We start from the raw sequence: 25,526 nt of genomic DNA, 5'->3' as shown, positions 1-25,526 counted from the left end.
GGCAAAAGAGCTCCTAATTATTGTTTTGATTTTCTCTTCATTGGTGGTAAATTCACCCTTTTTCATTTTTGATGCTGGTAATTTGGCTTTCTTCTTTTTTTAATCAAATTAACCAAAGGTTTATCTATTTTATCGTTTTTTTCATAGAACAAGCTCTTAGTTTTATTTATTAGTTCAATAGTTTTCTTAATTTCAATTTTATTAATCTCTCCTTTGGTTTTTAGAATTTCTAATTTGATATTTAATTGGGGATTTTTCATTTGTTCTTTTTCTAGCTTTTTTAGTTGCATACCCAATTCATTGATCTCCTCTTTCTCTATTTTATTCAAGTAAGCATTTAGAGATATAAAACTTCCCTTAAGAACCACTTTCACTGTATCCCATCAGTTTTGATATGTTGTCTTACCATTTTCATTCTCTTGGATGAAGTTATTGATTGTTTCTATGATTTGTTGTTTGACCCACTCATTCTTTAGGATTAGATTATTTAGCTTCCAATTAATTTTTAGTCTGTCTTTCCATGGCCCTTTATTACATGTAATTTTTATTGCATTAGGATCTGAAAAGAATGCATTTAATATTCTGCCTTTCTGCATTGGATTGTGAGGGTTTTATGCCCTAGTATGTGGTCAATTTTTGTGAGGTGACATGTACAGCTAAGGAAAAGGTATAGTCTTTTATATTCTCATTAGATTTTCTCCAGAGGTCTATCATATCTAACTTTTATAAAATTATGTTTATCTCTTTACTACTTTCTTATTTATTTTAAGGTTAGATTTATCTAGCTCTGAGAAGGAAAAGGTAAGGTCCCCAAATAGTATAGTTTTAGTATCTATTTCCTCCTGTAACTCATTAAATTTTTCCTTTAAGAATTGGGAAGCTATGCTATTTGGTACATGTTGTATTGATATTACTTCATTGTCTATGGTACCTTTTGGCAAAATGTAGTTTCCCTGATTATCTCTTTTAATTAGGTCTATTTTTGCCTTTGCTTTGTCTAAGATCATGACTGCTACTTCTACCTTTTTTTTACTTCAGTCTGAAGTATATAAGATTCTGCTTGAGCCCTTTATTTTAACTCTGTGTGTCTCTGTTTCAAGGGTGTTTCTTGTAATAAAATATATATACACACATATATATACGTGTATATATACACACGTATATATGTGTGTATATATATATATATACACATGTATATATGTGTATATATATATATATATATACGTGTATATATGTGTATATATATATTTGGAGTCTGGTTTCTAATCCATTCTGCCATCTGCTTCCATTTTAAGGGTGAATTCATCCCATTCACATTCACAATTATGATTATTGTGAATTTTCCTCCATCCTACTTTCTTCTGCTTATCCTTCCCTCTCTCTCTCTCTTTTTACCCTGTCCCTCCTCTAAAAACTGTTTTGCTTTTTACCACTGCCACCCTTAATCTGCCCTCCTTTTTATCAATCTCTGATCCCCTTCCCCTAATACTTCCCCAGAGAATAAGACGGATTTCTGTACCCAACTAATTTTGTATGTTATTCCCTCTTTGAGCCAATTCTGACAAGAATAAGGTTCAAGCATTGCCCGCCACCACTCATCTTCCCCTGTAAATGCTCTTCCTTGTACACCTCTTTTATGTGAGATAATTTTCCCCATTCTGCCTATCTCTTCCCCCTTCTCCCAGTGCACACTTCTTTCTCACCCATCAATTTTTTTTAGGTCATCCCAAAAAATCAACTCATACTTATGCCCTTTCTCTATGTAGACTCCTTTTAACTGCCCTAATAATAAGAAAATTCTTGGTTGTTACATTTATCATCTTCCTGTATAGGAATGTTTACAATTTAACCTTATTGAGTCTCTGATGATTCCTCTTTCATATCTGCCTTTTTATGCTCCTCTTGAGTCTTGTATTTGAAAGTCAAATTTTCTATGAATCTCTGGTCTTTTTATCATGAATGCTAGGAAGTGCTAAATTTCATTAAATATCCAGTTTTTCCCCTGAAAGACTGTACTCAGGACTATACTCAGTTTTGCTAGGTAGTAAATTCTTGGTTGTAATCCTAGCTCCTTTGGCTTCTGGAATGTAATATTTCAAGACTTTGCTCAGATTGTCTCCATGTCTGGAATGCATTCCATCCTCACCTCTGCTTTTTAAAATCTCTACATTCCTTTCAAAGTTCAGTTCAATACTTTTTGTGGTAGCAAAAACTCAAAACAAAACACACAAACATTGATTAGGGAATGATCAAAGAAACTAGGATATAAGAATGTAAGGAAATATTACTGTGCTGTAAGAGGCAAAAAATATGATGACCACAGAACATGGAAAGACTTACATGAACTGATGCAAAATGAAATAAGCAGAGTCAAGAAAATAATATTCACAGTGACTACAATGTAAATGAAAAAAAAACACCATAAATAATCAAAAATTAATGTTACAAATTTTAAAATTATAAACTTCTCTCCAAAGAAGAGGTATGAGAAACACTTTCTCCCTCATTTCTTTAGAAGTGGAGATCCATGGGTGTGAAACACTGTATTTTTTTCAATGTATTAGCTGGTTTTGCTGATTTCTTTCTCTTCTTCCTCTTTTTCTTTTTCCTTTTAAAAAATTCTTTGTTAAAAGGGATAGCTCTTTTCATGTGAGGAGGAAGAGAGGTATAAGAGGAAATTTAGGCAATGTAAAAACAAAGATATCAATAATGTATTTCTTAAAAATAGCTAAGCTCATATACCCTCTTCTAAATGAGACCTTTCCTGTTCCCATCAGCTACTAGTAGCACCCCTCAAAATTAACTAACATTTACCTTATTTTGTACCTACTTATATGTACAGGTTTTCATACATATTGTTCCCCTCATCTCACAAAATATAAGCCCATTGAGGGCAAGGGTTATTTCATTTTTGTCTTTGTATGCTCAAAAACTATAGAACAGTGCTTAGAGCAAAGTAGGTAGTTAATGTTTGCAGTATGACTGACAGATTGACATTCAACACCATCCATAAATATTTTTCTAAAAGGAAGAAAAGCTATAGTTCCTCAGCTAAGATAATCATAGACGAAAAATCAATTCAGTATGTCTTTTTAGAATTCATAAAAACACTCTTGAAAGAACTGAAATTTAATTCTGACTTTTCTATTTTTAAAAATGTTAATTTAAAACTTTTGGCTAATTAAAACCAGCAACTTATTTGGAAAAAATAAAAGAAATACCCACATAAATAAAATGGAACACAAAAGAACTGAGAACTTACGCATTTCCATAAACAGCTGCCTCTTCTCTGCCATGGTCTTTCTCTTGTTCCCACTTTCCTCAATCATCCTAGACACACAGAGAGATAAAATACTATATAACTTAACAATTCAACTAAATGTTTATCATACTACTGCTGTCAACTTTAAAAAATACTCGTGCATATATTAAAATTGAGTTGGTAAAAATAAGAAGTTGGAGACCTAAGTTGGAAAAAAAATCATTCATCATCTTTATATCCAATAATCATCATAATCATCATCATCATCATTATCCAATTTACAAGGTATTTTCTCATATACAGCATTTCATTTAAAACTCACACAAAAGTTCTATACTCCTAGTGACCTTACACATACTCTGACAAATTCTACTAAGTCATAAAGATTGGTATGTTCCCAGTTATCTACTGCATCTAAAAATACAGAATGAGACACAAATTACTGGACACATCCAGTATGGGAATTGGTTTTACTTGGCTATACTTACTTGTTGCAAATTTTTTTTACTTTTTTTTCCAGGGAGGTAAAGGATAGGAAGGAGAAAAAAATAAATGCTTGATAATGTTTTTTAAAAGGAGTACTAAAATTTCAGTAGTGCAGTGTTTAGGTATTGAGCCCAGAGTCAGGAAGACTTGAGTTCAAATGTAGCCTCAGACACTTAGTAGCTGTGTAACCCTGGGCAAGTCACTTACCCTATTTGCCTCAGTTTCCTCAACTGTAAAATAGAGTTCATAATAACATCTGCCTCACAGGGTTGTTGTAAGGATCAAATAAGGTATGCATTAAACATTTAGTATAATACCTAGCCCACAGCAGATGCTTAATGAATGCTTATTCCCTTCCCTCCATTTTATCAGTAGGAATTACATTAAAGAAGCAGCATTAAAATTTGCTTTGTCACTGCACCCTACGGACCATGGGACTTTCCATCTCACTTGTAGCTAAAACATTCCATATGTGTTGTCTCCCTTTCAAATGTGAGCTCCTTGAAAGCAAGGACTGTCTTACTTTTCTATTTTTATTCCTAGCACTTAACATACAGTGCTTTGCACACAGTAAGAATTTAATAAGACCTTAATTCATTCATTTTTAAATATATACCAAAATATTCACAGCAGCACCCTTTGGAGACCCAGGATGGAACAAAGTGAGTATCCACTAATTCTGAAATGGCTGGGGGGAAAAAAACCTATGATATATGTTTATAACATTATATTATTGGTAGCAACGTTGACAAAAATGAAGAATTTGAAGACATGAGGAAGATCCATATTAACTGATACAAGCCAAAATAAACAGAATGAACCATAACAGGACACTGAAAATCAGTGTTTGCTGTTGTAGATATACTACCCAAAGTCTGTCTACCTAAGTCCCTAGAGGCTATGACTATCTGAGTTATCCTAAGAAGGGAAAGAGCTGAAACTTCATGAAAGGCAAGAAATAAACAAGCAAGAGAGTTCCAGTCAGGAGTTCCAGTAGTACCATGAGTTCATTGCTTCCACTACCAGCTGCTGCAACATCATAGGTATTCACAGATCACCCAGATGGCTTCAATCATGATACTGAAGGAGGAAAGAACAAAGAATGCTATGGCTCCAATATTAGGACAGTGTTACCCAGGCTAATTGTATACTGGGTAAATCAATTTAGGGGCTTCCACCCCTTGTTTTGTGGAAACAAAACCTGATGAACTTACACCCCCATCCACTGCCTCTTCCCATACCCTTTCATTTTCTCTCTAGGGTAAAGGTTCCCAACTGGGGGTCCATGAACTTGTTTTGTTAATATCTTGGTAAGTGTATAACGATAAAATTGTTTTCCTTTGAAATCTTGGGTATTTTATTTTATTTTATTTGATACATTGTTCTGTGTTGGAGTTCATAGGTTTTTACCAGACTGCCAAAAGGGTGCATGACAAAAAAGGTTAATAACTTTGCTCTGGATAAAATATGATGTCTCTGGCTTAGCATTTTAATTTCTGAACTCTCTGATTTCTACCCCATACACTGCTAAAAGCACATAAACTTACCGTAAGAAAATACACAATAATCACAACAGTATAAATTATAAGATCAATAAAACAAAGTTGAATACTGACTAATGGGAAAACTAATGAAAGTACTGAAGAAGAGATAATGAAAGGTATATCCTTTCTCACAGCAAAGAGGTGGATGACTACTAGGACAGAACATTAGTGTCACATATGGTTACAGCAGATGTTTTTTCCTTGAATGTTTTTCTTTGTAATAAGGGACAGTTCAATGTGGATGGGGGGATAGAAGAGAATGACTATCTTGAAAAGACAAGAGGCATCAATAAAATATATGTTTTTAAAAAGAAGGTTATTACCAAAGTCCAGGAGAGGAGAAAAAGTAGAAGCTACAAGTATAGACAGTTTTTTCTAGGAAACTGATTGTGAAAAGGTCACACAAGATGTTACCTTGAAGGACTGGTAGGATCAAGTAAAGAGTTTTTTAAGGTCTAGGAATATGTGAATATCAGAGAAGGGTCCAATAAAGATAAATATATGCATATACACATATGTATATATAATGCATGTATGCACATATATACATGTGTATATATGCACGTACATGTATGCATATATGCATTACGTGTATGTATACATGTGTGTACATGTGTATATGTGTGAGTATATATAAATCAAAGGCACCATAAACTATAAACCAAAATATTTATAGCAGCACTTTTGTGGTAACAAATAATTATAAACAAAGTGGGTGCCCATAAACAAGCTGAAAAAAAAAACTGTGGCATATGAATGTAATGAAAAATGAATGTTATTTCTAAAAATCATATATAAAATTAGTATATGGTATGAAGCAATAAACAGTCAAATAGATAGAACCCAGAGAATAATATCTACAATGAATAAAAACACATGAAGATAACACTAAAAGGAAGAAATGCTTATCAATTGAAGAATAATTTTCCAGCCCAAAACAACTTAGAAGGTCAGCAGGAAAGGTCTGTTGCACCAGGTGAGAGAGGATCACAGTCCAGGGCTGTACCAGCACAGACCAGAACCCAGAAAACCAGGCCTCTGGGCAACTGAGTCGGTGGCAGCAGTGGTAGTTTCCAGATCCCCCAGCCCACCGATGATGGCGGGGGGGGGCAGACAATGGATCAGAGGAGGTTTACAGGGGTCCCTCTGCTGGCACCAGGGGCAGGACTTTATTGCATTGCCTATTGTTGTTGTTGTCCTTCATACTCAAAGAAGACCAGACGACATCACTATGTTAGAGTCAAGTTTTAGTGTGTCCAACTGTGGCTGATCAGACCAATATGAGCACAGAATGTTCTACAGATCGGGCACAAAGAGTTCATGTGAATATTTGGAGTGGATTCTCTAAATTTGCACATCTCACATCTCTTTTGAGCTACTTCAATTCTGCTTTGCTCATAGAGCACAGCACTTTCTCTAATGAGAGCATACCATGTAGGGCAGTCCTGTGTCAGTGTCTCCCATGTCACACAATCAATTCCAAAGTTCATAAGAGAGACCTTGAGAGTGTCCTTGTATCACTTCTTCTGACCACCACGTCAACACTTGCCCTGTGTGAGTTCTCCACAAAATAGGCTTTTTGGCAAGCATACATTTGGCATTTGAACAATGTGACCAGTCCATCAGAGTTATGCTCTCTGCAGCAGAGTTTGAATGCTCAGCAGTTTAGTCCAGGAAAGGACCTAAGTGTCTCTAGTATCTTATCCTGCCAGGTGATCATCAGAATCTTCTCAGACAATTCAGATGGAAGCAATTCAGTTTCCTGGCATGTCGCTGGTATACCGTCCAAGATTCACAAGCACACAGCAATGTCAGCACAATGGCTCTGTAGACCTTCAGTTTGGTCAAACACTGAGCTAGCTCTGGCAATGCTTGTGTCAACCTCATTATCAATGTATGGCTCCCTGGAAAGTACACTGCCAAGATAAGTGAATTTATCTACAGCATTCAAAACTTCTCCATTTGCTGTAAACAATGATTCCACATATGGATGGTGTGGTGCTGGCTGATGGATCACCTATGTTTTCTTGGTGTTAAGTGTTAGGCCAAAATTAGCACAAGCAGCAGAAAACTGATCCAGACTTTCTGGCACGTCAGCTTCAGAGGCTGCACTGAGTGCACAATCATCTGCAAACAGAAAATCATGCACCAGCACTCTCTCCACTTTGGTCTTGGCTTGGTAGCCTTTTCAAGTTGAAGAATTTACCATTAGTGTGGTAGCTGACCTTGATGCTGTGTTTGTCTTCACTGAAGGCATTTGATAACATGGTTGAAAACTTGCTAAAAAGCTTGGGAGCAAGCACACAGCTTTGTTTCACTCCATGGGTATCTGGGAAAGCATGACAGCATTGTCCATCATCCAGAACCCAGGCAAGCATGCCATTGTGAAATTGACATACAATATTGATGAACTTCCAGGCAACCAAATTTTGACATAATTTTCCATAAGCCCTCACGACTTGGTCAGATCTACAAATGTTGTGTACAGACCTCTGTTCTGCTCCTGCACATTTCTCACGGAGTTGTCAGGCAGCAAACACCACATCGACCATTCCTAAACCCTTTCTGAAGCCACACTGGCTCTCAGGTAGATGACCATCTTCCAAGTGAAGGATCAGCCTATTAAGGAGAACTCTGGCAAGAATCTTGCCAGCAAGGAGTAAGAGAGAGACACCCCGCCCCCATGATTGCCCCAGGACAATCTATTTCCTTTACCTTTATAGAGCTGGACAATGGAGGCATCCTTGAACTCCTGGAGGATAACTTCCTCTTGCCATATAACCCAGCTCTTGTATGAGCAATGGACTTCTAAATCTCAGCTGGAATAGAATCAGCACCAGGTGCTTTGCCACACAAAAGGAGCCTAATGGCATTCAAAGCCTCTTCTTCAGTTAGAACTTCAGCTAGGGAGGGATTGACTTCAACCTGAGGTAAATAGTCAACAGCTTCAGCACTGATTGATTGATGACGGTCTGTTGTGTACACTGTGGAAGTGTTAAGCCCATCTCTTTAGGAACACGTCCTTGTCAGTAATCAATGTAGCTCTATCAGCACTAAGTAGTTGAGATACACCATAGGTCTTTGAAATGAAATGCTGCCTTCTTAGAGATGGATGAACTACCCTGCTGGTAAACCCTGTGGAGTTCATGTTTTTCATTTAACAGCTTCTGAATTTCCCCTTCATTTTCATTAAACCAGTCTTGATGTTTGTGAGTTTTCTGACCCAGATGAGCAAAAGCAGTGCTGTACACCAAATCACTGAAAGCTGCTAACTCCTTTTCTGTTCCACTGTTGCCAACCATGTTTAATTACCTCTGAAAAGAGGTGCACAAAAAAAGCTTGGGACAGTGGACCCTCCACTTGGGAAGCAGAGCCCCACTTGAGTATAGAGTTAGAAGTCAAGACATAGTGGGCAGCAAGGTGGTACAGTGGATAGAGCACTGGCCCCGGAGTCAGGATGACCTGAGTTCAAATCCGGACTCAGTCACGTAACACTCACTAGCTGTGTGACTCTGGGAAAGTCACTTAACCCCAATTGCCTCACAAAAAAAAATTGATAGAGTTGCTGTGCTAGCAGGAGGAGAAAGATTGCAAGGAGTTAAGGAGCCAGTGGATGGTAATTACATTCAAGGAGAGAGAGAGTAAGCCATTCTTACAAGAAATAGAAGAGAAAACAAAGTAAAAACTAGGTACCTCGAGAGGGTATCAGAGTCAAAAGAAGTCTTTTTCAAGATAGGTTATAACAACTTAATTAATGCTTAATAATAATATCCTCACCTTTGCCTTCCCTTCCTCCCTCCTTCCTTCCTTCTCTCCTTCTCTTCCTCACTTCTCTCCCTCTGTCCACCCAGGGAATCATACCCTTACCTGCAGGTGCTCTGCCCAAAGGAAGATAAATTTTGATTGTTGAACCCTCACAAGATATCTTGGGATTTGTGCGCTAGATTTCTTTTTTAAGGACCATGCCTTAAACCCAGTTCACTCTGGTTCTCATTAATTGGCCAACAAGAGGTCCCAGCCCAAGCTTCATTTGGTTATTGTTTGGGCTCTGATGGCTCAGAGTGAGTTAATAGCAAGTGTTTCTGTTTTAGCCAAAAACCCTGAGGGTCTTCCTCTCCTAGATTAACTTTTTTTTTTGGACTTGGCAAAAGAGGACATTCTTTGCCTCATTTTGGTCTTACCTAGCCTTAATCGCTGAATGGGCACTGCTTCAGACAGAGACATTGGAAAGATTTTGCTTAAAAGGGCCAAGGTCTCCCACTGCACTGGGGGGGGCATCTCCAGTCATCCTGATCTATATCTTGCCACTGGATCCAGATGGCTCCAGAGGAGAGAGTGAGGCTGGTGACTTTGCACAGCCCTGCCTCACTTAAATCCAATTCACTTGCGAGTCATGACATCACCTTCCCAATGTCACGGTCCTCTTCAAGAACTAAAGTCAAACAACAACAATGTCCCCTGCATTTTTTGCCTAGTACAAACCTCATTTTGAAAAGCCTGTCTGGTACTTCAATAGCTAGCACATCTTTTCTTTCTCCTTTCTCTTCCCCCTCCTCAATACTCAAAGAGATCTGTGACCTCATAGATTCAGGACTCCCTTCCAGTGATAAAGATTATGTAACACAACCATGCCAGCCCACCTGCCTATCTCATATGATTCTTATCCATGTTTCCCCATAGGTTCATCACAAGTGGTCTATCCAATGTGCTGAAGGACCTCCTCTCTGTAAGTATCAGTGAAATATTCTACCTTTTCTCATCCATCATTCTTGCCACATGACCAGCAGTTCTTCTCTTCCTGTTACGCAATTCTTTAATAATGCCCTTTACTCCTGTTCTTCCTCAGAGTTCCTCATCAGTTGTTTTTTGCAGCCTGCACACCCATTATGTACCTCTCCATTACCCTCCATATGACAGTCATCATTAGTTCTATGAATGCAATGGCATCTCACTTCCATCTAACAACATTAGCAAAATGTTAGAATTGAAAAGAGAGGTCTTTGCTTTCATGAAAAGGTTCGCATAAGTAAAAGTGCAATTTCCTAAAAACAATCCAAGTAGGCTCTCCTGTCTTTCAAGCTCATTGTCCAGCTGTGCTATCTGTCCCAGAAAAACATTCTGTTGGGCAAACTCTATCTGGTATCCATCTAAATGTATATTGTAATTCTAGCAATAGTTTTATCCACTTTGTTTTTCCTGCATAGATGTTTAGGCCAAATTTCTATGAGTGGTTTCTGATCCTTTCCAAAAGACTCTTCAGTGTTCCAGGGCTTGAAGCAATCAATATAATATCATCCTCAAACAGAAGTTTATGGAAATGATATCATTTACAGGAACTCTCTCCCTCTTGGGACTCTGCAATGAATCTCCTGTATCTCAGTGGCAAGCACAGGTCCCCCATTTTTATTCCTCACCTGATGTTTACAAGAAATTAAATAAGGTTATTTCTGTTTTTATAACTCTTTGCTCCATTTAGTGGCCATTTCTACTTCCCTGTAGGTACATTCGAGACTTTAATGTTAATAGTACATATATAACAGTTCTACTATCCTTGATAGAAAAAAGAGTTTGTTATAATAATGTTTACTATTTTCCATTCTTCTGTTCGATGTTCTCTTTCATTTTTGTCCTTAAATGCCCTGAAGATGACTGTTTACTTGTATAATTTGACAAACTTTTTTTTAAACTGGTTTTACCCTCCACCGCCTCTCACTGTTTTATGAAATTATGCTGTTCATAATTGTCCATTACTCTTTATAAGATTTTCAAAGTGAGTTTATATCTTAACCTGGTGTTGCCTTTGGCAGCTGTTTCTCTCTGTTTAACAAGTAAATCATATGTTTGCTGACTAAAGTGCTTTCTGAGCTCTTTGGGGCTTCTGGTAATAGCAATTATATTATACTGATTAAATTTCTGCATAAAAGAACTATGATTGCTGCCAGTATAACTTCTGTCAATTACAATGTTTGTTTAAACAATTTAGGATTGAGTTGTTCAATTATACATATCTTTTTTTTATTATAAATTTTGATACAAGTTCTAGCAAATCAGTGATTTGGCGGGGCCAGATGGCTGACTCAGAAATAACTAAAACCTCATCCCCACCCCCCCACCCCAATTATAAGCTTTTCCTATCTGTTACAATGTAGTCGGTTTCATTCTTCCTTATGCTATTTGATGGCTGCTCAGTCTAGACCCTATCAATTTTTTTTAAAGTGTTCATGATGTTGTAGCACAAGGCTTTATAATCCAGAACTCTTTGGCATCTCTCATTTCTTTCTCCTGACCCAAACTTTTCCATATATTTCTCCCTATTCCTATCCCCATCTTTTCCAAGTTTTGCATTGAAGTCACCACCGGTCATCGGAGTGTATGCTGATCTGAAGGGTTTCATCAAGTTCTTCAAAGAATTTCTTTCCAACTTCTTCCTCCACCAAACATGTTGTATAAGCTGAAATTATTTTCATAATGTTTTTCCTTTTGTAAATACTTATCACTAATAATGAAATATATGATGACCATAAAATAATATCCCTTGTTGATTTGGGATATACAATAAATACAATCTACCAACCCCCTTTCTTTGCTTCTCCAAAGAGTTACCTGTAAGCCATCCTTTTCATTTATCTGCAGCTTCTTTCTTTCTTCTGGTTTCCTTTATAGCAAGACTGTCAAGATTGATATGAATAAGGTCCTCCAGACATATGTCCACTTGTTGATCACTGGATGATGATCTAATATTTAGAGTATTAAATCCAAATTCAAGTTTATAGATGGTCAGACCGGCTTTGGCAAACTGCAAAGGTACTTTTTAAAAAAATATCATTTCTGTATTCTAAACTTAAACACTGAAAAAATATTTCCAAATACATAGCAGAACAAAAAAGGACTGTATATGAGACACTTAATTTCCATTTCAGACCATTTAGTTTTTTTAAAGTATATAATCACATACATTACTTTCAAAACTGTCTGCTAGTCTATGCTTCCTTCTGTGCACCTCTCCACATCCTCATCTTTTCCAAGTTTTGTAATGATGTCATCAAGTATCAGAGTATATGCTAATTTGAAGTCTTATTCAATACTGAATTATTTAAACAATTATTGTAATTAATGGAAATTGTATGGACATCGACTATAATCTGTTCCCTTGTGTACATTTTTAAATGCTTCAATGGCCTTCTTTTTATTTCTACAAAACTATTACTAATCCCTCCTTCCCCTCCAACTCTCACCACCAATTTAAAAAAGAGAAAAGAAAAAAACCTAACAAATAGTATAGTCAACCAAAACAAATCCACACAATAGACATGTACAAAAATGTATGTCTTTTTCTGTACCTTGACACCATCACCTCTCTGTCAGAAATTATACACCCGGCTTCATTACAGGTTTTAAGCTTTTCAAAGTTGCTTTTCCTTATAATGTTGTTGTCCTTGTATAAATTATTCTGGTTCTGCTCTCTGTATTCTGCACCAGTTCACACAAGTCTTCTCAGATTCTCTGACCTTATCCTTTTTGTCATTTTTTTACAACACAATAATATTGTTATTACATTCCTATAACAATAATTTGTTCAATCATTCCTCAGTTGATGGACACTACTTTAGATTATAGTTCTTTTCTTTTTTCCCTTTTAATCCACTTCAGAATTAGAAAGTTTGTTTTGCATGTGGCAATTCCCCTCTTTAATATTATCTTCCCTTCTAACTATATCTATATCACCTTGTTTCCATGCTTTGTTTGATGGATTTCTACACTAAACTGTGTGTCTGTGTGAGATTTCAACCCTATTTTGTCCATTTCAGATAAAAGTTTTACCTGATACTTGTTCCTTCCTCCATGTTTACATACTCTTCTTCTCATGTACCCTAATTATGAAAAAGGCAAGTTCCAATCCCTATTTCCTCCTTTCTACACTAGTGTATTCCTTTCATACTCCCTTATCTTTTCCCTCTTAAAACCCTCAGAACAAAACCAATCTACCTGTCCTGTTTTTCTTAATCACTCAAAATTCTTTGAAAACATTAGTTTTGAAGGGATATTTGTTTATCTACCTTATCATAATGTTAACATTTTATCATCATACAGTTCTTTCCAACTGATCAAAAAAATTTACTTTTCTAAGTTTCTCCTGACTCATTTTTGCATTTCAAAGTTCCAACTAAACTCTGGACTTTCTACCAGCTTCAAAGTCCTCTATTCTACTAAAAATCCATTCCTGGGGGCAGCTAGGTGGCGCAGTGGATAGAGCACAGGCTCTGAAGTCAGGAGGACTTGAGTTCAAATCCAGCCCCAGACCAAACACTTGACAGTTACTAGCTGTGTGACCCTGGGCAAGTCACTTAACCCCAATTGCCTTAAAAAAGAAAGAAAAGTTTCCAAAAAAACCCAAAAAGCAAAAAATCCATTCCTACTCCCAACCCCCAGATACTCAGCTTTGCAGGGTAAGTTATTTTTTGTTTTAAACCTCTGTCTCTTGTTTTCAGAATATTGATCTCCTCTGATTTTTAGTAGACACTTCCAAGTCATGCGTAATTCTAACTACATTCCTTGTTATTTGAACTTCTTTGTAGATGTATGCATATATGTATAAACAGGGACGTGAGAGAGGGAGGGATGCAAAGAGGGGGAGGTAGGAAGGGTGAGAGTGAGAGAGAGACAGAGACAGAGAGACAGAGAGACAGATAGAATGTATATGTTTAGATGTAGACATATACTATATATACATAAATATGTATTTACAGATTTACATGCATACATACACAGTTATGTATATATATACATACAGATATAGACAAATTATATGTGTGCATATGTATACATACATACATACATACACAAAATGTGTGAGTGCTGGATTTTGACTATGACGTTCCTGGATTTTTGCTTTTGGGGATTCATTTCAAGAAATGATCAATGGAGTCTATCTCTATTTTGCCTCTAGTTCTAATAGATTTGGGAAGTATTCATTTATGAATTCTTAAAATATAGCATCTAGGGCTTTTTTTAATCATGGTTTTCAGGGAGTCTAGCAATTCTTAAATTATCTCTCCACTTGTTTTTAGCTGTTTTTAATATCAGATATTTTATATTTTTCCATTTTTTCAGTCTTTTTATTTTAATACTTCTTGCTGTCTTATGGAGTCACTGACTTCTGTTTGGTCTATTGTAGCTTTCAGGGAGTCCTTTACTTTGGTAAGATTTCCTACTTTCCCTTCTAAGTTACTTATTCTCCTTCCAATTATTTCCTCAAGAGCTTTTATTTCGTTTTTTTTTTATCTCTTGCTTCATTTCTCCTAGCTGTTCAAGTAGCCGTGGAAAATCCATTTTTTTACCTTTGAGTTTCTGCTTGCAGTTTTTTATACTGACCAATCTTTCTATTGCTTTACTCATTTCCCCAGCTTCAGTTCCTGAATTAGAGCTATTTAGAGGGCCAGGATCTGCTCCCTTTTTCCATTTTGGGTGATCTCACTCTGGGTCCTCTGGGTTCCTGCACTGACCTCCACCTCTAGACCTTTAAGGTACAGAGTCCTAGATTTGTGGAGTCTTCTACAACATCTCTGAATAGTGTGCCAAGCACTTGGGAGCCCCTGGGGCATCCCAGTCTGACTGATGCCACAGAATTCATTGCTTCTGCTCTCCCACCCCAAGGCTTTCAAGGTCTCCACACAGGCGCTTTCAAAGAGGAGCCTTCTACTCTTGCTGCCTTTGAACAGAACTCTGTGGGCTACAAGTGTCTCTGACCTGCATCTTGTGCTGGGAGGCTGCTGGCTTATTTGCACTAGCTTTGTTGGTAGCCCTCTTTCCTACTGCTCATAGACTTTTTACTTCTTTTGAAGTTCTGGAGTAGAAGTCACTTACTGTAGTTTCTCTTTGGATTCTTGATCATTATTCAAGCTGATGTAAATTTCTGGCTTTTGCCAGAGTAGATTTGTCAGAGCTGGACATGCCTTTAGTAAAGCACTTCTCTTGGCCAGAAGTCCAAAGATCTTTCAGTGACCCCAATCTTCCCATGAAAGCAAAGACTCATACTTTTAATAGTAACATTATACCAGTGTTGTTATACAGAAGCAAGAGAAGGAATACAACTTGAAGGGAAAGGAATAAGAATTTATATAGTGTCTACTACGTGTCAGATATTGTGCTAAGCAAGTCTTACAAATATCACCTCATTTCATCTTCACAACAACCGTATGAGATAGTGCTATTATTATCCCCATTTTGCAGTTGAGGAAACTGAGTCAAACAGAAGTTAAGTGATTTGGCCAGAGTTATACAGCTACTAAATATTTGAGGCCAGATTTGAATTCAGGTCTTCCTGACACCTGGCCAAGTGCTCTAGTCACTGCACAATCAACTGCCTAGTTATTTGAGGACAGTAAATTACAAATAGGTAGATACAGAAGTCTAAGAGGTCCAAGAAATCCCTACAGAAACAGGAAGTTCACAATGTTATGCTATTCCTGGGAATCAATCCCATGCAGTTGAATAACAAAAATAATAAAATATTTGAATTTTAACCTACCAAGACATATACAAGACCTATACAAAGACACTTTTAAATGATTTTGACAGAATAAAAGAATTGAAGAATTAGAAGGACATTCCCCATTTCATTCCCATTTAAAAATTAGAAAACATAAAAATATATTTATCTCAACTATTGAGTAAAAAAAGTTAACAAATAATAGCTAACATTTATATAGAGCCTTAAAGTTTTCAAGGCATTTTAAATACATTATCTCAACTGATCTTCACAACAATGCTATGGGGCAGGGGATAAATTTTGGATTTGATTACATAAAAACAAAAAGTACTTAACATCCTATAATCAGACAAGACCCTTGGAAATGGCCTCAAGGAATGCTGTAACTATCACTATCCTCTCCCCCCTCCACCAAAAATCCCCACCCTGAGGCTAAAGAATGTTCATAATATCAAGAGAGAGAAATTATCTAAGATCAAACAGTAAAGTCCTTGAGAGTAGAGGCTACTTCATTTTTGCCTTGGTACCCCTAGCACCTAGGACAGCTCCTAACACATAGAAGATATTTTTCAAATGTTTGTTAATTTAGTGATCTAATCCAATCCTCTCATTTTATAAATAAGGAAAATGAGCCCCAAAGAGATTAAGTGATTTGCCCCAGAACATATAGCTAGTAAGTGGCAGAGCCAGCTTCAAACTCAGATCTTGGCACTCTAAAACCAACATGACTTTCACACCATACAACTTCTCTTCATTCATGTTTTTGTTTTCTAATGTTTTTTCAATTATAAGGATAGTAACCATTTCAATAAATACAAATTGTCATTGGTCAATACTTCCACCATATGGATCAACACTTGAATGGGACCCCAAGAACTAGGACAAGTAGATGGCATTGCTCAAATAGTATTTCCTGGAATCGGAGAAAATCGGAAGAAAGAGTGCAGGAGTAGATAAGTCCTTAGGCAACGAAAGTGAACAATAAAAGAAGGTTATGTTCCTACATAAGAGAAAGATAGGTTTATAGAATCAGAATCAAGTAACTTCAAGGTTCAGAATAGAGAATGAAGTCTTAATGAATTCAAGAAAAATTAGAAGTGCCTATCACAAGGTTGAAGACTGTTTTATGGGTAAAGGGACTTAGATACTCAATTTCTTCAATGTTCATGAAGGCAGCCTTAAGTCTAATAAGAATGCATCTAGCCTCTATAAATCTAGCACTTAATCTTAAAGATGCCCCACCATTGATTATGACTAGTACTGAAAGCATTTTCCTATCAGAGCACAAATGAATCCAAAGGATAAAAATTGAGCATTTTGAGGTTTTAATCCACCCCTTAACATGGTAGGGTAAGGTATTTCCCAAGGTCATGGAGTCTGGAGGCTACACAAAGCAGAATCTGACAACAGGCCGGGGTAGCTCAGTAGCACTAGCTTTTACCCTCTAAGAGTATCCTGTGGATATCTCCATCAGGAAATCAGAACCACAAATCCCTAGAAAGTTGCTTCTTCTTAGGAATACTTTCCCCAACCCCCACCATTGCTCCTTTCACAGGTAGAGTTAGTCAACTGATATGCTATCTGAATGCAGAGTGTGATGACATCATCCAGCACTAGACATGCTTGTCATGTATGGCCACATTGAATAACTATAGGAAAAGAAAATGCCTGGTTAGAATCTGCAGTATATCTGACAGCCATTTCAGTCACATAGAGATTTCCTTACTCAAAAGTGCTATCAATGAAAAATATCCCAGTCCCAGTTCTTGGTATTGAAAAATGGAAAAGCCTACTAAAAAGCTATTCTATGAACATACTAAGGATAAGGTTCACCCAACTTTATTCATAAGAACATGCTAAGAAGCAGGTGCAAGGAACTGAGCAACTTCACTAATTCAGGCAATCATATGGGTGTAGAAGCTGAGGCAGAGCAGAGTAGATGATTAGCATATCCACGAGCCACACAAACCATAGGGTGTGACTGTGCAGAGGTAACTGTTAACTTGAAGGATTCATAATAATCCTAATCAAAGCACAGGGAGCCAGCCCTAGGATAATGCTAGGACAGCATTTAAACAACCAAACCACTCAGGAAAGGCTAGGTAGTAAAACACATTATTTTATAGTTGGATGAAAGAAGAGAAAACAGAAAAACAGAAGACTTGATGGAGACCAAATAGCTGTCTTCAAGTTTTTAAAAGGCTACTTTGTGGAAGAGGAATAGAGTAGTTCCATTTGGCCCCAGAGGACAGATCTAAAAGCAATGGAAGGAAATTCCAAAGAGACAAATTTCAGCTTCCTATAAGGAAAAAATTCCTAACAGTTAAGGCTACTCAAAAGTGAAATGGATTACCCAAGATGTGACGAGTTCCTCCCTCACTGGAGGCCTTTAAGCAAGGACTGGATGATTGCTTTTTGCTTGTAGAGGGGACTCTTGTTTCTATTGAATGGCCTCTTAGATACTTTATAATTTTAGCATTCTGTGATGGTATTACAGAAAAACACATAAAGACAGTACATCCTTGCTAAATTGTGAATTCCACAAATACAGGAGCCATGTCCTAAATACTGCATTTATCCAATCAATCAACACGCATTTATTGATCATCTATTATGTGCTAGGAGCACTTGGTATACAAAAATGCAAAGGAAACTATCACTGCCCTCAAGAGTTTACATTCTTTAGGAAGAAACTTGTATAACATTTACACATATAAGTCTGTATCAAATAAGTATATACTAAATATATACAAAATAAATGCAAGTTAGTTTTGGGAAGAGGCACTAGCAATTGGAGGGATAGGGAAAATCAAGAAAGGCCTTAGGTAGATGATGGTATTTGAGTTGAGACTTGAAAGAAGCTAGAAATACCACAATTTCTTCAGCCATTCCCCAAAGGTCATATAATTTATTCCTAGGTCTTTGCTAATTTTAATTTTTTTAATTCTTATTGATTTGTTTTTATACCATCTTCATTTCCCAGTATCTCTCTCTTCCCATCTCTATTTAGACAACCATCCCTTATAACAAAGACGAAAAAAACGCAATTCTATAAAATTAACCCACACAACAACCAAATTCAACATTATATGCAGTATCTGAGACCCATAGTTTCCCATCTCTACAGAGAAAGGAAGGAGGTTCTTTTTCATATCTCCTCTTTAGGGTCAGATTTGGTCATTATAACTGCAATGTTCAGTTTCTATTTTGTTGTTGTTGTTCTTTCCAATCACATTGCTGAAGTCATTCTTATGTTATTTCCTTTTTTCCGTTTACCTCATTTTGCTTCCACTTAGATAAGTCTTCAATTGACCTACCCATTATATCATACTTCTTTGTATTCTTCATACCCTTCATTTTTTATGGCTTAGTAATATTCGATTATATTCATGTACCACAATCTGTTCAGCTATTCCCCAAGCGTTATCTCCTTTGTTCTCAAATATTTGCTACTACAACTTCGGACTATATGGAACCTCACTTTGACCTCCTTGGGGTGTTGCCTGAGATCTCTGGTTCAAAGAATATAAGCATTTTAGTTAATTTCTTAAAACATTTCCTAATAGTTTTCCACAACGGTTGAACCAATCCATAGTTCCATCAATCATGGATTACTGTGCCAGATGGAAAACACAGATTCTCAGAAGCAAAGGTAAGGAGGAAGTGCATTCTAGGCATGGAAGAAAGCCTGTACAAAAGCACAGAGATAAGAGTGTCATGTGAGGAACACCAAGAAACCCAATATGACTGGACATAGAGTTCAGGAAGATAGGATGGGGCCAGGATGTGAAAAGCTTTAAATGTCAAGCAGAAGAATCTATGCCAATTCTAGCTCAACAAGAAACCACAGGAGCTTAGTGAGTAAGGACTGACAGTCAGATCTATACTCAAAGAATATTATTTTGGTAGCTTTATGGAGGTTAGAGTGGACAAGAAAGAGACCTGAAGTAATTAATTAGGAGAATTCTACAAATATAGGCCAGGCCGTTGGTAAGAAAAAAGTATATATGGTAGACTACAAAAATAATAACAAGGCTGATCTCAGAAAACGACAGATTTAAAAGTGAAAGTGACATTAAATGTCATCTGGTCCAACTCACTCATTTTAAAGATGAGAAAACTGAAGCCTAGATTAAGCGACTTGTCCAAGTTTATACAGATAGCAAGTAACAGAGCTAGGATCTCTGTCAAGTAAAAGGAAAAAGTATGACCTGCATACAGTTCCCAAACAATCTCATTATATTATCTCTAGAACTTAGCAATGCTTTGTACTAGTCAGCACTTTAAAAAGGGTTAAAGTAGGCATTGTAATATTTGAATTGAATTAAATTAACATGACACCATAGAGCACTTTTTTAAACATTAAGGCTTACCTCAGTTTTTTTTTCTTTTCCAGGACTAAGAAACAGTTTTCATTCACTTTAAATCTTTTTTCAGAATTAGAAACCTAATTATTGGAAATTTCTAGCCTTGTGAACATGAAAACACCTCAAATCAAGCAGGGGTGTGCTGGAGCCATTTCAAACAGGCTCTCCAGCTCATTGTTAGTAGGAGCATTTACAACTTGGAAATCGACAAATACAAAGCAAGGCTTGAATTATTGCACTGTTGACTATCTAGACTTTAAAAAGTGATGGAAAATGTTAATAATGCATATTGAACTTAATAGTGTCTGCTTACATTTTTTTCCAGTGATCCAGCCGTTAAACATTTACTGGCACTCCTGCACCCAGCCCTCCTGACAAGACTGACAACTTTTCTCCTATTGCCCCCTTAACTGAATAGCTGATAGCCTGAGCTCCTTCTGTTATCAGCCAGGACTCTGCTCTAACTAGTATTTCCAATAGAAAACTACCTTCCTAATCAAAGGTCAGTACTAAAATCACCTTCCCCTTTACTGGAATCCATTATTACTTCCATCATGTTGCTTTCTTCCCAAAAACAGGTAAGAGAGAAGAACAAATACACAAGGTGGTTAACTTTATTCTCGTTTTTTTAACTCTGGTCACTCTATCTTTTTTAGGGCTCTCTTAACAATTAAATTATTCTTTCTTTGCAAATGTGCTCAGAATAGCTAAAGATTGTCCTTTCACAGAATAGCCTATCAAAATACCTGAAAATTATTGTGCATAGTATTTGTTATACTAGTCTAACCCTTGCCAGATTTTTTTGCAACCTATTTCAGGCTTTTTCAACAAAAGAACTCTTCCCGCACTCCCAATATCTTAAATAGATTTGAAGAAATAGTGCTTAACAGTTATTTCTAGTGTCCTCGATATCTACCATCATCCCACTTGGTTTAATATTAAACAAGGAGACAAGAAGAATATGTATTCCTGTACATCACTTTTCTACACTGTCTCTTTTCCTAAGAGCTTTTCACTCCAAATACTAACTAGGTCTGACCCAGCACCTTATATCATTCGAAGAACCCAACAGGTACTTAGTAGATAGATAATAGCTAACATTTATTTACTACTTACTATGTGCCAGGCACTGTGCTAAGGACTTTATAATTATTATCTCATTTGATCCTTACAACATCCTTGGAATGTTAGTACTATTATTTTCCTCATTTTAGGTAAGAAGGAACTGAGGCAAATAGAGGTTAAGTGACTTGCCCAGGGTCACACAGATATTTAATAGTGATATTTTACCTAGAAAATGAAAGGGTTGGACCAAAAGAATGCTAAAGTCCTGTCCAGCTCTAAATCTAAGACCTTCCTTCAGAACTGGTATTAAAGAAAGAAGAGGTAATTTGTGATTTCAAATAGAGAGATAAAGGTTCTTCTTACTGGTTTAGTCCCCACTCTACCACACTCTACCTACCATACCTGACCCCCAGCCTACAGGAAAAAAAATGTTCTACCTGCTGACTGAGACTGACCTTCAAATTCAGCTGTGACACTTGCTCCTGATTAAAATGCAGATGCCACTCAAAGAGAATAATACTTTAAGGTATGTCAATTATTCATACCTTAGTGTGGATTAAGGATCTGAGAACTCTTTTGACACCAGAAATGGGAAAGATAAAGTGAGCAGAAAGGAAAAGGAACCATTGGAAATGGAGAGCATGCAGAAGAAATGTCCCCATCCCCTAATTTATATTTCAACAATTTTGTCTTGTGCTAACCCTGCCTTGCTTAGTTAACCTGAAGGCATTTCAATCCCAAGCAAAAAAAAAAATTTCTGGATAATAAGTAAAGCATCTGACCAAAGGGGAAAAAATTAAGAACAGAAAGTTCTGCAGTGCTTGTCCCCATTTCCTTTATGAGAGATAATTTTCGCCCATAATAATATTTTGGAAAGATGGGCCTACTTGTGTGTTTCTATGTTTGATCTTGTCCCAACAGCAAGGTAAGAATATGTGTGTAAAATCTCTTTTAAGTAGTCTAGAGGAAAGGAAAACACATACAATCAATTAATATTTCTCTCTCTCTCTCTCTCCCTTCCCCCCCCGTTGGCAAATCAGTTTTCATTTCATTTTCTTTCTACCATAATAACTATGGCACTTTTTATTTCAAAATTGCTGCTCAGTATAGAGTATAATGCTTCCTATTTCTGAATCCTTATTATCTTACAGTAATTTATTAGAGAGTGAAAATTTTACTTTCACCTGACCACATCCAAAGAAACACTTATCACAGAATCACATAATTTTGGAGTCCAAAGGGACCACACAAGTCACCTAGTCCAAAAGAACCAACTAACTTCCTCTCTCCCCATTTTACTGATAGGCAACCTGAAGCAGGATATCAGAAGATTTTTTTCCCAAATAAGCTCCAAATGGATACATGATCTGGATATGAAAGATCACATCATAAAAAAAAATCAGAGGAACAAGAAAGAAATTACCCATCAGATTTATGGGTGAGGGAAAAATTCATGACCAAACAAGGGATTGAGAGGATGACAAAAGATAAAATGAACAATTTTGATTACATAAAATTAAAAGGCTATGACAAAAAAAAATTCCAATGCAGCTAAGAGTAGAAGGGAAATAGTTAACTGGGAAAAATCTTTGTAGTGAGTTTCTCTGATAAAGGTCTCATTTCCAAGACATGTAAAGAACTGGTTCAAATTTATAAGAACAAGAGCCACTTGTCAAGGGAAGAAATCCAAGTTTTCCATGTCCATATGAAAAAAAAATGTCCCAAATCACTAATTAGAAAAGAATTTGCAAATTAAAGCAACTCTGAGGTTCCACCTCACACTCAACAAGTTGGTAAAGTTGACCAAAAAAAAAAAGGAAAATGACAAATGTTGGAGGAAACTGGGCGTACTGATACATGTTGGTGAAACTATAAACTGGTCTAGTTATTCTGAAAATCATGGAACCATACCCAAAGAGCTACTAATTCTGCATACCCTTTGATCCATACATACCACTGCTAGACTTATACTCCAAAGAGATCAAAGAAAGAGGAAAAGTTCCAATCACATACAAAGATACATGCTCGTATTGTATTAGCAAAGAATTGGAAAATAGGAGGGTATGTGTCCATTGGGGAATTACAGTATATAAGTATAATGGAATACCATTGTTGTATAAGAAGGTACTAAAGAAACAATTTCAGAGGAACCGGGTGAGATGTGTATGAATTAATAGTGAAATGAAAAGAACTAGGAGAAATAATTTATACTATAGCATCAACAATGTAAAAATGAACAATTTTGAGAGACTAAAGAACTGTGATCAGCACAATGATCAACTATGATTTGAAAGGACCAATGAGGAAAAATTCTACACATGTCCTGACCTAGAGGTATTGGACTAATATGCAGATTAAGATACACATACTTCAGGGGCAGTTAGGTGGCACTCTGGATAGAGCACCGGCCCTGGAGTCAGGAGGACCTGAGTTCAAATCTGGCCTCAGACACATAACACTTTCTAACTGTGTGCAAGTCACTTAACCCCACTGCCTAACCAAAGAAAAAAAAAATAATAAGATACACATTTTTGGACATAGCCAAAAATGGAAATTTTATTTCCTTGGCTATATTTGTTACAGGATTTCATTTTCCTTTTTTCTCAAGGATAGGGGAAAGGAGTTGAGGAGATAAGAAGAAAAAATAAATAAATATTTGGCTATTAAAAAACAAAGAAATGGCATGTTTAAAAGAGGACAGATATTCCCTTACCTGTGCAATACAAACATGAATGTATATAACATATCACAAAACACTGAATTTCACCCAACAAAAAAACCAATCTTGCCTCACCAAAGCATCCCTCATGATCAACAAGTATCTTAGTTTGCTTGAATAAAGAGAACAATTTTATATGTCATAATCTTCTTGTTAAAAAAAACACTTGATTTCAAAGGATACAGAATGCTATTGTCATCAAAAAGAAAGTAAAATTAAAAAATATTTAATTGGCCTTAGTTTTTGAGAATTCAAAGCTGAGAAAATTATTAATGGGAAGTTACTAACTGGTATATACAAGGGTAACATTGAAGGGTTAAAGCTCTCAATTCAACATTAATAGCCCACCAACTTCATTCAGCACTGGATATTCCTTCTAAGATATGGGACATTCAGGGAGAAATAACACCTCTGTTGTGAGGGATTGCTGAGCCCTTTCCAGGGCTGCTTTCCACTTTTGGTGTCCATCTGGTACTCAACTCTCACCTGTGACTCAAAGAAGCTGTAGCATGCACAGCAGCCACATCTTGGTAAAATTGCCTAGGCAGATGGGCTAAAGTAGGTTGAGGGTAACTGGCAGGCCTCAACCTGTAGATAAGTTAGGGGAGGGAGGGATCCCACCTAAGCATATGAAGATGCCCCCAGCAGAATGGGCAGATGAGAACAATGTTCCAACAGCCATGAAGGCAGCTGAAGCAGGTGCTGTGGAGCACTTAGAACTTGGGCAGATATCAAAAATTCCAAGGTCATCTACTGCATCCTGGGTCGTTGCCAGACATCCAGACTTTTGTCTTGACACTGGACTTCAATGACTCTGGAAGAGAGTGAGGCTGACAACTTTGTACAACTCTGTCTCACTTCAATCCAATTCATGCATGAGCCAAGACATCACCCTTTAATGTCATTTATCTTCTTCAGAACAAAGGACAAGTAACTTCTCCAACCTTCAGTTTGAAAGGTATGAAGAAATTACTATTAAGTTTGTTTAAAAATTGCTATGTTCAGGTGTTTTGATCAGGAATAAAAGACTAGGTACCTTTAAGAACTATCCCTGGAAAGAAGCTGCAAAAGATTAGTAAGGGCCAAGTAATAAAATTGAGATAAGATCCTTGACTGAATAAACACTAATAAGGTTTCTCACCAGAAGGGAAAGTTAGAGCAAGGATTACTCCTTTAAAAGGAAGGCGTTAAGAAATCAATTAAAGGCATGATAAGTAAATAGGAACAAGACTGAACAAACTAAGTGCAACTGAGAAGTCCAGAGGCAGCCCCATAGGTGAGAAAAGGTTTGATTAAACTCTGATGACATAAAGTTCAATGAAAAGAGAACTTATACATAGGTGGTATTTTGAACTTGGCTCTGACTTGCATATCACGTTTTTAAGAGAAATTAGAATCAAAATACTAATTGCTAATTTAAGTAAAATTTTTGTAGATAAGGAACACAAGAGGATCATGTGCCATGTACCTGCAACTCAGTTATCCATATTTGTGCAAAACCAAATCTCTGAATTTTGAATACTTCAATTGATCTGTGACCCCATCAATAAAGATATTACGTCCAATGATGGTAAATCATTCCTCCCCTCTTATC

General features: G+C 36.6%; 1 protein-coding gene across 1 annotated transcript in view; it reads right to left on the bottom strand.

Moving 5' to 3' along the window:
• DTNB (dystrobrevin beta) overlaps nt 1-12,010 on the bottom strand; it is a 307,191-nt gene extending 295,181 nt beyond the window's left edge. Inside the window, exons 1-2 of the mRNA XM_020983941.2 lie at nt 11,896-12,010; nt 3,263-3,330 (exon numbers count right to left, since the gene is read on the bottom strand). Of these exons, the coding sequence (XP_020839600.1) occupies nt 3,263-3,330; nt 11,896-11,915 (88 nt within the window). The 5' untranslated portion in view covers nt 11,916-12,010. The remainder of the gene's footprint in view (nt 1-3,262; nt 3,331-11,895) is intronic.
• Nucleotides 12,011-25,526: the final 13,516 nt, after the last annotated feature.

The sequence above is a fragment of the Phascolarctos cinereus genome, unplaced genomic scaffold, assembly GCF_003287225.1.
Source record: "Phascolarctos cinereus isolate Bilbo 61053 unplaced genomic scaffold, phaCin_HiC Scaffold_2;HRSCAF=192, whole genome shotgun sequence".
Lineage (NCBI taxonomy): Eukaryota > Metazoa > Chordata > Mammalia > Diprotodontia > Phascolarctidae > Phascolarctos > Phascolarctos cinereus.
This window is presented reverse-complemented; position numbering and strand designations above follow the sequence as displayed.